Source organism: Aquila chrysaetos, chromosome 14 (genome assembly GCF_900496995.4).
Source record: "Aquila chrysaetos chrysaetos chromosome 14, bAquChr1.4, whole genome shotgun sequence".
Taxonomy (NCBI): domain Eukaryota; kingdom Metazoa; phylum Chordata; class Aves; order Accipitriformes; family Accipitridae; genus Aquila; species Aquila chrysaetos.
In genome coordinates, this window is record NC_044017.1 from 4,232,776 (window position 1) to 4,248,830 (window position 16,055).

Genomic DNA, 16,055 nt, shown 5'->3' on the forward strand with positions numbered 1-16,055 from the left:
TAATTTTTTCTTAACTTATAGTAAAAGCCTTCTAATAAAGGACTTACAATGAAACCCGTGAAAATGAGGCTGGAAAACAAAGCATCTCTTACTTTACTCTTAAGTAAGACTAAAGTTAATATTTATATTTGAAGAAAAATGCACATTAAGAAATGGGCCAGTACTTCATGCAGTCACCAGAAAGAACACAGCTGACATTCATTACTTGCCATCAATGTAGGCCAACAGTGGCAATTGTGTAGTTTATAAAAGAAGCACACTGGACTGTGCTCAAGCACTAATATAGCACACATCCTCATTGAAATTTTTTTATGTCTTAAGTCTTCCAAATTTAAAACACTTCTGGTATGGATTCCTGCTGTTAACAGCAGCACCTATTTCTAGGTATTTCCAAATCCACTTTGGCTACACATTGCTCTAATTTTTCAGATTATCCCTGATTTTTTTTACAGCTACATGTCTTTTATAAACAATATTAAGATATATAAAGCTACTTAATTTTCAAATCCTCCTAGCAAAGTTTACCCTGGGTATTTATATTTAAAAGTTAGTTGAAGTGAGTAGAGTTAATTTGAATTGATAGAGTTAATCACATAAGTCAATTTGCCTTTGTTTCTCTTGCTGAGCTTCTACCCATCATCCACCCACCACCCTTGCTTGCCTTCAACAGTTCCCATTAGAGCCTTTGCATTTGCAGAAATATTTTTCAATACGTACTTAAAAAACTATCCTCTAATTCAACTCACCGATTTTTTTTTTTAAGCCAGAAGGGTCTGATCCAGAGCAAACTACATCATTAAAAGGGCTCTCAATTACTTCAGTGAGCTTTGAATCAGTACTCTTGACTTGAAATACAAATGCTTTGTAATAATGATATCTGCATTTTTTTATCATTAAGAAGGCTAATGTATGCTTGTATTTGATGTATGGAAGAAAAGCAAGACTTTTCATACAGCAGGACCAGGGTCTAGTCATTTCATGTGTGCCATTCATTAGTTTCTATTATGAACTGTCACAATATCTCTTCTCATGTCTTCTGGTGTCTAGAGCAAGAGCTTATCTTTAAGACCTTGTTAATACAATATTACTGTTTACCTCAGACTGCAACAGTAATCAGCCATTTGCATCAGTATGTATGTGCACACAAATATGTGCATACACAGTTCAAGTCAAATGACCCCAAAACAAATTTCTTGTCATCCTGCAATTTGTGGACCAACAAGTAATTAACTTATGATATACAGGTTAACATTCCAATATAAAATATTAAAACAAGAACAAAAGAATAAAAGACAAGAGTGCCTTTCCATGGCAGAGCAAGAGGTCTCCTCCTGGGTCAGCAAAACCTGTCCCAGCTTCTTACAAGTGACCCAGGGCCCCACCAGATACATTATCACAAATAAGGGTAGAATGGTTTCTGTTTTTATTGTTCCCAGCTGTGTGTGAGGTGAGGCTGCCTTTTCACAACATGGTGTAAACCTATCTAACATCTTGCATCCTCGCCTTTCTCCCCAATTCCCTTCTCCCCACTCTTAGCCTGCCGCTCACTTTGCACATCCGCTGAAGTTCACCAGATTCCTTCATGAGCTAAGTCAACCCAAGAACTCTCAAAAAACTACCCCAACAAAAACAGCAACAATAAAAAAAATGCAGGTTTATGGTGGTTTAAGGAACTGAATCCACTGAGGAAAAGGAGTGAAAAGTCCCAGAACCATCAAAGAGACAGGACATGGGATTCTGTATTAAAGTGTCAGGGGAGGGAGACAGACCAGCTAATCAGCAGCACTGAGCCTTCAGAGCAGATCAGAGTACCCTCAAGTCTACGCCAGATGAAAGCCAGCTGAGTTACCTGAAGATTAGTTAAGTACACCTTAGCAAAGACGACAAAGGAACATTTGAGCTCCAACCATCACAAGCTTACTGCCACCCAAGGTGACTAAATCCTATTGCTTTGGTCGCAGTCCGGAGCCAATAACAAGCTGGATGCATTAATCCCACGTGTAGGACTGTAGCACACAGAGTTGCCAGTTATATCATGATATCAAGTAGTTCTGCGGATGAACATTCTTTGCACCAAACTCACACACTGACTCCTGAGGTAAGGAAAAATCTGTTCTGCTCCTTAATGAGACTAGACTTTGGCAAGATGCCAGTCATGTCCAGTGACTGCCAATCTGGCAGTGTCATCTCCAAAGTGGGGTGAGGATTCTGCCACATTGGATTAATGATGAATGGGGGAGAAAGGAATCTCCATGGGATTCATAAAGGACCCAGGAATGATGAGCTATAAACATTGTCTTTTTTTTTTTTTTTAATAAGGGAGAGGTTCTGCCTGATGAATGTCAGCTGAGTTGTGAGGTCTGTGTAGAAGGACCACGTCTCTGACCACACAGGTCAAGAAAGCGTCTACAGCAGGTTGGCTGAGAGAGAAGACAACCTTTTAACATTTGATCCTTGTGAAAGGAAAGCAATCTATTAGTTTACTTACATTTCTCTACCAACTGTCTTTATACGTTTTTGCAACTGAGTTGTTGTAAAGAAACATTTGCATATGTGTTTATGTTAACCTAGTGTATGAGTTAATAATTTCAAGGTGATGCCCATTAGTGTGTGTAATGAGTATTAAGACCAGGTTACTGAAATACTCTGATAAAATGCCAGATCCTCCAGACAATGCTGCAGTGAATACAAAGGGTGCCAAAAGCGATTCTAAAGATGCAGCAGAAACTCACTGGAGAAGCGATAGTGTTGAGTAAAGAGAAATCTTATCTTCAGTTAATAGTAGGAGCATTGTCTGTAATCAAACACAATAGCATGGTAGCATTGAATCGATATTTTTTTTACATATTTCATATCACGTACAAATTGTTTTTCTTGACTTTGGATGTACTTCATTTACTATTTTGTCACTACAAGTATGTATTTTGCCTCCTTGAAAGTAAAGTAACTGTTTCAATTATATTATGCATTATTTAAAAACTCTAATTGCGTGTATGCACAGATACATTTGAGGAAAAAATAGTAAAGACTGATTGGGGAACCTGTCAGTCTATAAATGTAAAGGAACAATAATCAGAAACAACACCTCTCAAGAAAAAAAGAAACATTCCCAAATGGAACAAACCTTTAAAACCATCAGGATAGACTTCAGGAAGGAATTTAGTGCTGATGTCTCCTTGAACAAAGCGTGGATGGATGATCACTTCTCGCAGTAAAGAAATATTGTGAGCCACACCTGAAAACAAAAAATCAATACAAAATCAGGTAAACATATTAATCACAAATTACAGTAGGAGAGAACTTGTAAAAATACAAGCTCTCATCTTTGTAGAATAAATACTTGTTCACAACTTAGAGACCATAGAACTGATGTAATCAATGCAGATATACCAGGTTTGTTCCACTCCTGCCTCAAGATACCCTCCTTAAACACCCAGTTTAATTAAGTAAACCTTCCAAACTTTCACCTCACCAAGCCTAACTCAAACACCTAGTTAAGTCAATGACAGCAAGCACAACCAAGAGACTTTTGGTTCAGTCCTAGCAGATGTAGGCAAGACCAGAGCCATCTCCTTGAAATGACAGATTAGTCATGACCATAAGTGTCAGCGCAATTCCAGTGAACCCTGGTCCACCTTGTCATCCTGCCACCTTACATACACACACTCCTGTGGAAGATATGCGCCATGTTACACTCCAATCACGGTAATGAAAGAGAGTAAAGAGTTTTATCACTTATACATAATTTTATAATATTTTTATCATTTATAAGTCATAAGAAACTCCTATGCAACTTACAAAACAAAGAAATATATTGCTTGCCCTGTATATACCTTTATCCAACCTTGCCTGGCCAATTCTTTTATCGAATGCCCTGTTCCCCCTTTAGCACCATTCCATGACCCTGTTAGGCAAAAAGCACCCCCCTTGCCCCCCCAAAAAATTTTCCTTAATTAAAAAATTACTTATCATAGAGCCCTTATAGCCACCTTTGTACTTCAATTCTTTGACTATACTTTTCTCTTTTTTCTGAATTTCTTCATTGCCTTTCATTCCACTTCACAGCCTGCCTCCTCTCTTTCTTTTTTTCATATTTTTCTTTCCCTTCTTTTCCCCTACTTTTTGTGCCAACAAAGACAGACAACTTCTAACAAACGTAATCTAAAGCTACACAGCTCAAAGGATGCTGCCAGTGTCGGTCCGGTACTTGCACACAACACAAAGTCCTCTGCCCCTTCCTCACAGATGAGTAAAAGATTAACTTGTCTTCTCAGCGAGGAAAAGAATAAACCATATCCCATTTCCAGTGTAGGCTGGAGAAAAAAAAGTAATCAGGAGTAGATGTCAGCACAAGATACGTACTAAGGAGAGTTAACACTGGAAAAAGACTGCCTAGGGAAAGATTCTGGAGTCAGTGAAAACGTTTAAAAACAGGTTAAAGAAACACCTGTCAGGATGCAGGTATAGTTGGTATACCTTAGTTCAGGCAGTGGGACTAGATGACTTTCTGAAATCCTTCAAGCTTTATTTTCCTTCCAATTTAATGTGGCAGTGTAACCAAGATAGTAACTTAATGCTAAACTGCACTTTGCCAGAAGCACTTCCAGTTTAGCACTGACTATGATGGTCATTAAAAGTCATTTCACTGAAATTTTAAATACAAAGAAGTCTTCAAAGGAGGTGGGAGAGGAAAGGAGGTGCAAAAAAATCCCTGAGAAATAAATCCCCAGATAATAATTTTAATTATCTTCTGCCTACTGCACTCCAAACAGTTTTCAAAGAGAAGATACTTCCTCTTTTGAGAGTAGCACACAGGTCATCTCTGGAAAGGCAAGTTTAAGAGAAAAACCACTATCTTTATCTCAACTCTCTTCTCAATTTTGGAAAGAGATTGTAACAGAAAATTTCAAGGGCCATGACAGTTCAATCCCAACATGGCTAGAGAATAACACTGCCTCATAAACATTAACATTGCTTAAGAGAAGCTGAAATAGACATGCAATTCAGGAGCATAAACTGTAAATTTAGGCAGCTGTTGCATCTATTCCAGGTATGGATAAATGAGGAAGCTGCTATAGGAAAGAGGTTATCCAACCTCGGGGTGTGCACATTCTCACCCTTCAGGAAATCCAAAGTAATTCACATTCTTTCCTCTCAGCGTCAGAGGGACAGGCAGCTCCAAATCACATTGCATTTGGCAGGTCACATGAACTTTGGTGTTAGGTGCACACCATGAAGTATAAAATGCAGAGCACATCACAAACTAGTTTATCTTATGGGTGCACAGACAAGTTTTTACAACTCTTGTAAAGCACAAGATTCTGAACTTTAAGTTTAGGTATGTTTACTTACAAGTTATTATGATTAACACAGTGAGGACATGACTGAAAGTTATTTGCAGATTTTTTCTAATAGCTCTAGTTTAAAATAACTTGAATAAGGATTCATTGCAAAATCAGGTCTCTCAACTGCAAATTAGGCTACTTGGATTTTTTTTCCCCTATCAAGAATCTCACCAAAGCAAAGACACTAGCAGTACAGCAACTGCGAATTGCTGGGGCTACAGAAGGAGATTCTTTTGCGCTCCCATCTTCTCCCTTTGTGTTTTTCCAGTTTAGAAGCATGAATAACATTCTTGTTATTTTATATGCAGACCAGTTCAAACAGTTTTAAAGCTTTTTTTCCCCTACAGTCTACTGCTGGTGTGAATTTTCAAGCTCTCTGTGTGGCCGTCACTGAAACCACTTTCAACAGAGTCAGACTCAGCCTCACTGAATCATGAAGTCATAGCTTTAAAGATTAGTTCATGAGCCATTAAGTAGCACATTACACAACCAGTTCAATAGTGACAAGATAAAAATTTGACCATTTGATTAGAAAAGGATCAGCCTACTTGCTGTCTGTGACCTAGATAGTCATTCATGGACCCAGATTTCATAAACACTGAATGAAACTCGCATTGTATCTCCACTAAACAAAAAAAATTTTAAAAAAATCTTATGCTAAATGACTATAACTTGGAAACAAATAAAGTCCTTCTTTGGCTACTACAAAATCCCCCCACATTTTCCCATTTGAATAGTAAGCTGAAATATCACAGAGATTTTCATCTATTAAGTACAGCTTCAGGACTATAATTAGAAGACAAAAGAGGAGCTCTTCAATGCTCCCCGACTTTGACCGAATCCAGGATTTAAACACACTACAATGTGTAACCAGATCATCTCATGTTTTTCTTTCCTAAACTGCTATAAGATCCCTGGTGAGATGATGGCTGATGACAGCTGACAGAGAGCTTGGTGTTTCAACTGACTGCCCCAAAAGACCTGAAATCAAAAAAAATACTACGAGTATCTTAATTATTTCCAACTCATATGCATCAGAAAAATCAGAGGCTTCTGCAATGCTTTAAGCTCCAAAATTCCTTTAACAAGTTCAATAGAGCAGACAAGCCTAGGCGTTTGGGAAGCAATATGACGTACGTATTTTACATATGTAAATTAAAATTTTAATATGCAACAGTTTTCCTTTAAAGTATCAGAAAAGGCTGTCTTTATCAGTCTCCATGATCATTATGTGAGCGATGATTGTGTGGCTGATCTACTTTTCAAAACTGAGTTGATACCTTTAGTACTGTTCCCAATCCTACGGCTTTAAAAAAGTATCAGTGTAATCCTTCAGAAGTCTAGAAGTTTTAGATTTGCAATTTAGCGTGACCTCTGTCAAAGTTCATAAGGTCTCCATCTGTGTGTGAGTAACTGCTAGGCTACAGAAATATGGACCCCTAGAGCAGCTTGCTCCTGACTACCTGCTGCTTCCAAAACACTGGCCAGACATTAGCCCCGCACTCTCACAGGATCAAACAGAGGCTAACAGGCAGTGCTTATTTCATGCAAAGTTAGACACTAAACTGAAGTATATTGTATTTATGTTGCAGTGGTTTTCAGGGAATTTTTCTTTTTCTTGACCAGGTCTGCAGTCTGCCAGGAACTAAATCACATTTGTTAACCTGACAAGCCATGACATTTCCAACAAACAAACAAAATCCTCAACTATATCAATTTATTTCCCCTCCAGAAAACAAAATTTCACTTCAGCATCATTTTTTTTACACTGTTAAGACTGATGCAGAACCGCAGTTACAGTTATATTCTTCATTTCTCTAAGTCAAAATATAATAAAAAATAATAATCAATGTTCCTTGTACCTCTTTTTTTTTTTTTCATTCACTTGGCTGTATTCTTCATACAATATTACATGAGTAGAAGCTCAGTTTAAGATGTACTTCTTGGATTTCAATTTTGACACACTGTTTTCCAGAATACATTTGTAAAAGAGAGCAGACTAGCAATTAACTTCTGGAGATCTAATGAAATTTTAAACAATTATATATTTATGTGTTTTATATAAAACAAACACATATTCCTGAGGTTCAATTAATCTTCCAGTTGAATTGTAGTTATTGCCTAACGAATACATGAGCACACCAAACAATCACATTGTTGACCAGAGGTGATTAGTAATGACTATTTGAAGCAGCTCTCATTAAAAAAAATAAAATAAAATTATAATCAGAAGAAATTATTCCTCATACTGCCCATCTCGTTATCTTGCCCCCTCCCCTTCCTCATTCTCTGGATTACATCTGCCTTAAAACCTTGCTAAATATACCAGATTTTTTATTAACTTACAAGCTGTAGCCTAACTCCTAACCTGTCTTCCCAAGAAAACACAAAGAAAAAGACAATAAAATTAATTTTATAGAAAACAAAAATTTTATAGCAGGTTTATAAACAGGATATCACACCACATTTTTACTCACTAAAAATCAGAATTTGGAATGCCAAGGCACAAAACCATAGGCAATGTTTTCACTATAAATATTTACTGACACTAAACATATTCAGTGTTGATTAGCCTTTTTACAGTATTAAGCTTCTGTCATCTTGACGTCTGCAAACACAAATCTGCATTTATCCATGTAAACTTAATTGGAGTCCTACATGCCTCTCTGTAGATAAGCAGTTGAATATACTTAACTTGCTGATAATTTCAAATTGTGCTAAGTGGAATAGAAAGAACTTTATCTGCATACTTACTGATTGCAAAAACGTGTGGAGTACAGTACTAGAGGTTTTTCTTTTTAAAAAAAATAGCAAAGCTAAATTATCACCAATCAATTTAAATGCTGAATAAGAATAAATGCTATGAAGTTTAGGAGGCATCCCAGTTGATTTTTCTAACCAAAAAATAATAAAGTATTAACGAAGCTCTGCACTGAGCATTATGAAACCGATTATGTTACTCTCCACTTAAAACAAGAACATTATCATAGATTTGCACAGACTATGAAAACATCACTTTCAACAAATGAACTCTTCAAAGTTCATGATTGCTACCCAGCTAGCCTCCATGTTTGCAAATCCAAAAGTTGCCACAATGTTCCCTAAAACCCTCAACATTCAACTGTGTAATTGTCTTTCAAAGCTTGTGTTTTGCTTCAATTCACTTCAGAGCAGGCTATCTGCATACAAAGTCCCATCCCAAAGTGAGAAGAAAGGCTTTTTTAGCTTTGTAATTTCAATACACAAACATCCACACAAAGTTCTCACATGGGATCAAGTACACCACTGACCCTCAGAGCTGAACATGTATTTCAATTAAAACATTAATTCTTCTAGATATTAAAAGTCTTGAGCTCACAGAACTCCTAGACAGAATAAAGGGGGAAAAGAATGGGGGGAAAACAGTAGATAATATATGGTAATATCCTACTGTAAAAATCATTAGTTCAAACGGAAACTAAATTTTGTACTGCATGCACTTCTGAACCTGTTAATAAGATTAAGTAGTTCATTATTTATGGTGTTAGCAAACACATATGAATGCTTGAATCAGTACAATAATTGGAAGCAGAAGTTAAGCAGGCTTTGTCAAAAACAAGTGAAATAAAATGGATGGCCACCCTGCCATCACCCTCTCCTCAGCCACCCCTTCACGCTGAAGAAGGGGAACAAACAGCAGGACAACGTTATATCTAAGGGGCATAACTAGAGATAACAGCACTTGTCTTTCAATGCCTCCGCAATCTGGCACACTGCATTTCTTGTAGTTTTTCACTGCCTCAAGTTTTTTTTTTTAATTAAAACACTCCTCTGACACACAAAAAAAAAAAAAAAAAAAAAACCACAAAAAAAGAACGCCTTATTTCCTTTCTACAGCATCAATAACATTGCCTTCCTCTTTTACCTGATCAGCCTGTACTTCCACTGCCCTTCCCTCTTTCTCCCCCATGGTGCAGTGGTCTATGAGCCTTCCTAAACTACATGCCAACTTGAGAAAAAAAGCAGAGGAGAAACAGGAGAATCTGCCCTCATGCCAGCATCTCTGCTCCAAGCTGATGTTACCGAGCATCCTGCGATGGTCTCTTCTTGTGGTTTTGAACTGAGTTTGTTGCTTTCCCTTCCCCAATTTCGGTTTCCACACTGACACACTTGGGAACCAGCTGGTCCCTGCTGCAAAGGGCCAGAGAACACAGAGACTCTTGCAGAATTCCCAGCCCCTCTTCCCTCTGCTACACGAAGGGGAGAATCCACAGTTCAGTTGTACGACCTGTTGCAGCGCCTTTTTTAAAGCGCAACCAGGAAAACGAGGCCTGTTGCATTCTTTTTTAAGAACAAACTGACACTATATGCTGGTTTTCCAGGAAAACTGGTTTACACACAAAGATTGTTTTGTTTATAATACCAATGAGTGTACTGGCATACCTGCACAGGATCAGAATACAAGAGAGTATAAAACTTACAAGCACCACTGCCGTTGAGCAGTATCTTTTAAGTTAATATATAAAAGACAAAATCATTCAGTAATGGATGACATTTGGATTTAATTAAAGTTTATTGTGAAAGCCTTTGTACCTGAAAATTAATTTATTTGAAATATAGGTATGATAAAATACTAAAATTAAAGTGAGGGCTTTTGTTGGGTGCTTTTTCTTGGAAAGCCAAGGCCTTCTCCACAACACTAAACGCAGTACTTTTCCCTCCCAATTAGTGTGTTTACAGCTGCAAAAACTCAGACAACAGTTTCTGCTGCCACTGTTCTGGCAGGTCTCCATTCATATCAGAGTTCATTTCTATATTCCCATTCCCCCCAAACATTCACCACAGTTATTTAACACTTTTCCATTTTCTTTTCTTTGCTTGCTCTTTTATCCCATGCTGGAAGATTCCACCCCACCCCCAGTTGGTGGCTCCCTTATTTCCCCCTCATTTCTACTCCTTCTTGCTCTGTCTGCTGCTTACCCTTTCCTCAGACACTCCTTTTCCCATTCTTCTTTCTCCCAAATGTGCTACTATATTCCTCTCTCCGCACAGCAAGCAGGATCTCAACAGAGACCAGTTGACTTTACACAAAGACTGTTAATTTCACATTCCTGCTTTATGTTTGAATCAGCAGGGAAGATAAAAAGCAAACAGGTTGAAGGCAAGATTAAAGGAATCTCTGCCCTCAAGGATATGAGCTATCTGCCCAATCAGACCTCTGGTGAACTGATAATCAGTACTACTTGCTGCATAAGTATCATAAGTATGTCCATTTCTTTCATTTAAATAGATAAAAACAATTTTCACCCATAAACTTTCCAGAACGTCATACTGGGTTTTACATACACCTTTAAAAAATGAACAGGTTATTCAGCATCATAAGTTATATGACAAACACATGCTAAAATCTTACAGAAACTGAGAAGAGGGAAAACACACATCATGTTTACACATATAGCAGACACACTGAAAGGCATTCTTCCAATACCCTATTTCTGTTGTTCAAATTAAAAAGAAACAAAACCTTTAAGCTTCTGAAGAAAAGTGGCATAAAACAAGAGAAAGATGAACTACTAACAGTGCAAGCTCACAGGAAACATCTCGTGCCTCATCCCAATAAGCAACAGTGCCTCTATACTTGACTGGTGTCTTGAACTTTTCAGTACTCACAAATTCTCCAGTAACCACTGGGTAAAACAAAAAGTGTATCTGCTTGAGACAAATCTGGGTTAGACCCTAAACATTAATCATCCCTGAACTATACTGGAAGACCCACAGATAAAAATGTTACCTAATTAGACTCTTCCTCATTCAGAAGTCTCAATTGAGATTTTGAGTTCAGATCAGTTCTGAATGGAGGAGTCGGTTCCTATCAGAATAATTTAGACCATAAAGGACCTCAAGAGATCATTTAATCCAATCCACCACTCAAAGAAGTCCTATCCTAGACTTTCATCTGCTCCCATTAATAACAATGTAGATATTACACAGGAAATAAAATGCAGATTACATTCCCATGACCACATTGAACGCATCTTGAGTTAGTCACACTGTTGGCATCTACCAATGAACAGACTGTAGGATTTCTTATTTCAGTGTATGCAACTTGTCACCAGCCCAAACTGCAATAAAATGTTAAGGCAATAGGCATTTTCAGAGCATAGCATTGTTGCAAATACCACATTTTGATTTATTCAGCATTTATAATCAAGATAGTCCTATTACAGGCACCATATGATGCAGTCTTTGTTGCTTAAAATAACATTTACTGAAATTTTGCATGAGTCTGCTTTCTTTCAAAATTTTTTTGAAAATTTAATTAATTTCATTTCTTTCGTGATGTTGTCAGGCAGATTTAGCTGGGAGGGACAGCTGAACCACGGATTCAACGCCAGGTACTATCTGGTCCTAGAAAACAAGTCAGTGAAGACTGTAGTCTGAGGACTTGTTCCCTGTAAGTGGAATGGAGCTAAAAGGGAATGGGGTAACTCTTGGATATCCTAAAGCCACAGCAGAAGAAATTGAATGTCTGCTCATCCAGCCAGTAGACGAGGAGCAGCAGAGTAAGTCCTTGCACTTCACACTGTCAGCATGCCTCAACCCAGCCTGGAAGAGTGACCTCCTGGAGGGTCACTGTGCCGCTTCAGTCCCTGGATTCTCTGCCAGGATTGCCGCGAATGACATTATATGGTGGCATTTGTTCCGAGAGGACATTTGTCTTCTAGGAACTGGATACAGACCGCTGATTTCATGCAGGTCAGCAAGCAACCATCAAAATATTAGTGACTAAAAGTCCTTACCAACTTTTGCCTGCTTTGAACTGGTGACACAGAAGTGATGGGAAAGACTCCATCTTCCATTAGCAGTCCCTAAGCTACCCATTAGATGGTCCTTGACCTGTTACCCAGTCACCCCATCCCACTCCCACCCTATGTGAGTGAACAAGCATTTTTGTTTACAGAAATGTTGCAGTTCTTGGGAATTCAAATCTAAATTCTCACAGTGTGTATTATCAGTACAATCCACACTGACTTCAGCTGGTATTGCTTAGCTAAAATGCTTTGTAACTCAGAAGAGACTTGTTACTTACAGGGAAAAACCACACTGTCTCTAAAACACAAAGCAAACATAAAAGCTGCTTCCAAGGAAATTGGGGAGCAGGGGTGCTGTGTTCAGAAATAAGAATATGGAGCACACTATTGAGGAAGACTATGGTAAATCTAAATAGTTATGTACAGGCTCACTATTCAAATATAAAACCATGTAACTTCAAAACTAGGTAAAAAACTCTTCTGTATCTTTTACAACTGAAAACTGATAACTCAGTTATGGAGAAGGCTTGATGTGAGGCACTTTCACATAAGATCAAGGTGGTTTAATGTTGCTTTATACAGCACCCAACATTTTAAAGCAAAAATATACACAATCGTTTTAGAACAAAAAAATGCATGAAATTGCTTTTACTTTTTGGATGTTTTATTATTTTTGTTCATTTAAATACCAATATAGTACTACTACTTCATCACGTCTTAAATTTACTTGAACTTATTAGAGACAACTCCTCTGAACAAGGAGGAGTTCTGCACATGTCAGTGCAGTTCAGAACATTACAGATAGGACAGTTTCTACAAACTGCCCTATTAGGCATCATTCACACTAGGCAAGAGAAGAGACACTTTAATATCCATGAATGTTCCATTTTAAATAAACCCTGAGAAGAAACTACCAGCTGTGTAAAACTAAACAAAAATCCTGTTGGTTTTCAGATGGGAACCACTGGCCACTGCAACTAAAAATGTGTTCTGGAAATTCATCTACTTTTGAAACCTGTGGTAAATTAAAATTTGTCTTTTGTAATACTTTAAAAAAAAAAAAAAAAAAAGGCATTCCCCCCCATAGTTCATTTATTACCTCTTTCAATGTTTTTAATAGATTAAGAGCTTTTTCACAGGTAGAAATACTACGGAGATATCAGGTATGAACACTTAAATGCATAGATGCATACTAATAAAAGACTGTAAAAAAAAAAAAAAATCAAGAATGCAACTTAGTAATTTTCAGATGTAAGGTGTCATATCCTTTGTAGGTATTTATATATCTGGAACTGTTGTTAGGTACATACACATCTGTGCAAAACACCCAAGAACAAACAAACAGGTTCCACCCCATATTATAGCATGCAATAAAAGATGATGCTCCACAAACAATTCCAATATTCTCATTAAATATAATCCTTCTAGCATCAGTTGCTGTTATATAACCCAGTTTGAATCCAGAGCCTGTCTCCATTAAAAACAACAAAAAACCAAAAAACCGAACAAATCCCACCTCACATCAGTCTAGCTATAGCGGTATAAATTTCTCTCTCATATAAATTTACTCAGCTGTTATACAGCAGGGGTTTACATCAGCACATTGTACTGCAATAGTCTAATGGCTCAAGTTGCACCAGTATAAATCCACATTAGAGTTAGCAGTTCATTTACAATGGCTAATCCTACCACCTATCTAGCTACACTGTGGTAGAAGGATGCTCATTTTCCCCTAGATAGATAAACCTTTCTAGTCTGACATGGCATCTGTAGTATTCAGCAGACAGCATTAAAGCCAAACCAAGTTTTACAGAAACTCTCATATGATTGTCTACTATATCAGGTCTCTCCTGCTCCTCCTCCCAGCCATTCAGAGGAGGAATATTAAGTAAGTGTTCCAAGTCTTCCTCCCATCTGAAACCACTGAACAACCTGTCCAGCAACCAAAACAAGGATTAACTAGACAGTAAATCCTCCAACAGTTGCCTCCTGACCTATCCTGGTTCTTCAAGTATACTGACTAGTAATGAAAAAAAATAACTCCCCCAAACACCCACACAGTTAAGGGGTAAAATGAAGCTTTTTGCCACATCGCAGTTCCCTCCTCTAATCACCTCCATGAAAAAAAAAGGATAAGAAATCCAATTTTTCCCTCCCCTATCCTGAGTTGTCCTTCCTATCCCCAATAAGACTCTAAGAGGAAGATCTAAAGATTTCTCCCACACAAACCATGACTTCCCTCTCTAAAACTTATACGCTGTTAAAGTGGTCATGGCTCATTCACCCCTCCTGCTTGGAAAGGCTGGAAGAACGACTGCATCTCCTAGGCAGTCAGTCAGCAAGAGCTGAAACACATTCTGATCATCAGCCTCCATCTGTATTTGCCCAAACCTAAACAATTACCTTGAAAAGGAATGAAAAAAACATATCTACAATCAAATACTGTATTGTGATATTATTTGACCACAACCAATGTATTAAACTGCTATAAAATGGCAACTATTTTAAATTTCTTACAGTGCAGTGGCCTTTTTTTCCCCTCTATGATATAATAAATTAATTATATGCTACCATTCTGTGAAAACTGTTTATGAGTTTAAGGAAATGATTTAAATATTTATCTCATAATATTCAAGCAAAAGCAATGGAGAAAAAAATGAAGTCTCTTTAGATCTGATGTATCTTCTCAGCTTAATTAACACAAGCTTTTCCTGGTTTAATTTGCACTTAAGAAGCGGGAACTTTACTCAATTTGCTAATTACTACATTTTCAAGCTGTTTTCTTGAAATAGATGGCAGCCTATCACACTAGGAGCCCCAATTTCTGTAGTTACCTCGAATTACGTAATTGTCCAGAGCCTCTTCCATTCTTTTCAGTGCTTCAGCTCTATTAGAGCCATAGGTAATCAGCTAAAAAAAAAAAGGGGGGGCGGGAAGGAAAGGTATTTAAGTTACCTAGAAATGAGATAACGTTTGTCTCTAGAATCTGAATAGCATTTAAAATGAAAATGGTTTGTAGAACTTCTGCAGTCACAAAAACATTTCTCGCACATTACTGTATCTGTTCTTCAGAGACTCTCTAAAACATCAAAAGAAAACTAAGATCTCTTAACCCATTCAATGAAAGAAGGCCAATCACTTTTCCTTTATAAAACTTAAAGCATCTAAACAAGCTCTCTCTTCTTCTTTAGGTGCACAGAAAATTAGAGCAGAGGTTCAATATCTAGTTGACTCTCCTGACTTCTAATGCCCAACCGACTTCTAAGATTTAAGTGTGGGGGTTTTTTTTGTTGTTTTTGGTTTGGGTTTTTTTTTTTTTTTTTTTTTACAACTGAACTCTGACTATAATGTCATACTTTAATTTTACCAGTATGTTACTGATGAATAAGAACTAATACTAAAGAGACACTATCAACCACTTCTTTCACTGCTGCTTTTTGGAAGCCAGAATTATCAACATTTTAGTTCTGGCTAGGTTATGATAAGAAAGATAGATTGGTATCATCTAAGGCTGAAAGTAATGGCTTCTGTTTAAATCAGAATTCTTTTAATAATCAGAAACCACAAGACAAATAATTACGGTGTCAAAAGATAAAAAAAATTTTTGTTTAGAAGTGACAGTAAACCTCCTCTACTCCACATCTTCCTTCACTTCTTTCATATTCCCTTGAGGCATGTTATGCCTAGCACCTTTAAAATAGTGATTTACCAATCCTTTAAGATACCATCCCCCATTTAAAAGATCCATGTATAAAATTAGTGGTTCGTACCTTTAGAATATTGAAAAATAATCATCAACTCACTTTTGAGATCATAGGATCATAATAAATGCTGATATCACTTCCTTGCTGTATGCCACTGTCAACACGTACCTTCAAAAAATAAGAAGCAAAACCAATTATATATTGGGAAAAAAAAA

General features: G+C 37.3%; 1 protein-coding gene across 5 annotated transcripts in view; it reads right to left on the reverse strand.

Annotated features, from left to right (window-relative positions):
* Window positions 1–16,055, reverse strand: part of PCCA (propionyl-CoA carboxylase subunit alpha) — a 300,837-nt gene that overhangs the window by 144,914 nt on the left and 139,868 nt on the right. For all 5 annotated transcript variants that reach the window (XM_030036718.1, XM_030036720.2, XM_041128640.1 and 2 more), the window contains 3 exons: window positions 15,940–16,008; window positions 14,971–15,046; window positions 3,125–3,235 (listed from right to left, as the gene is read on the reverse strand). In XM_030036718.1, coding sequence (XP_029892578.1) covers window positions 3,125–3,235; window positions 14,971–15,046; window positions 15,940–16,008 — 256 coding nt within the window. The remainder of the gene's footprint in view (window positions 1–3,124; window positions 3,236–14,970; window positions 15,047–15,939; window positions 16,009–16,055) is intronic.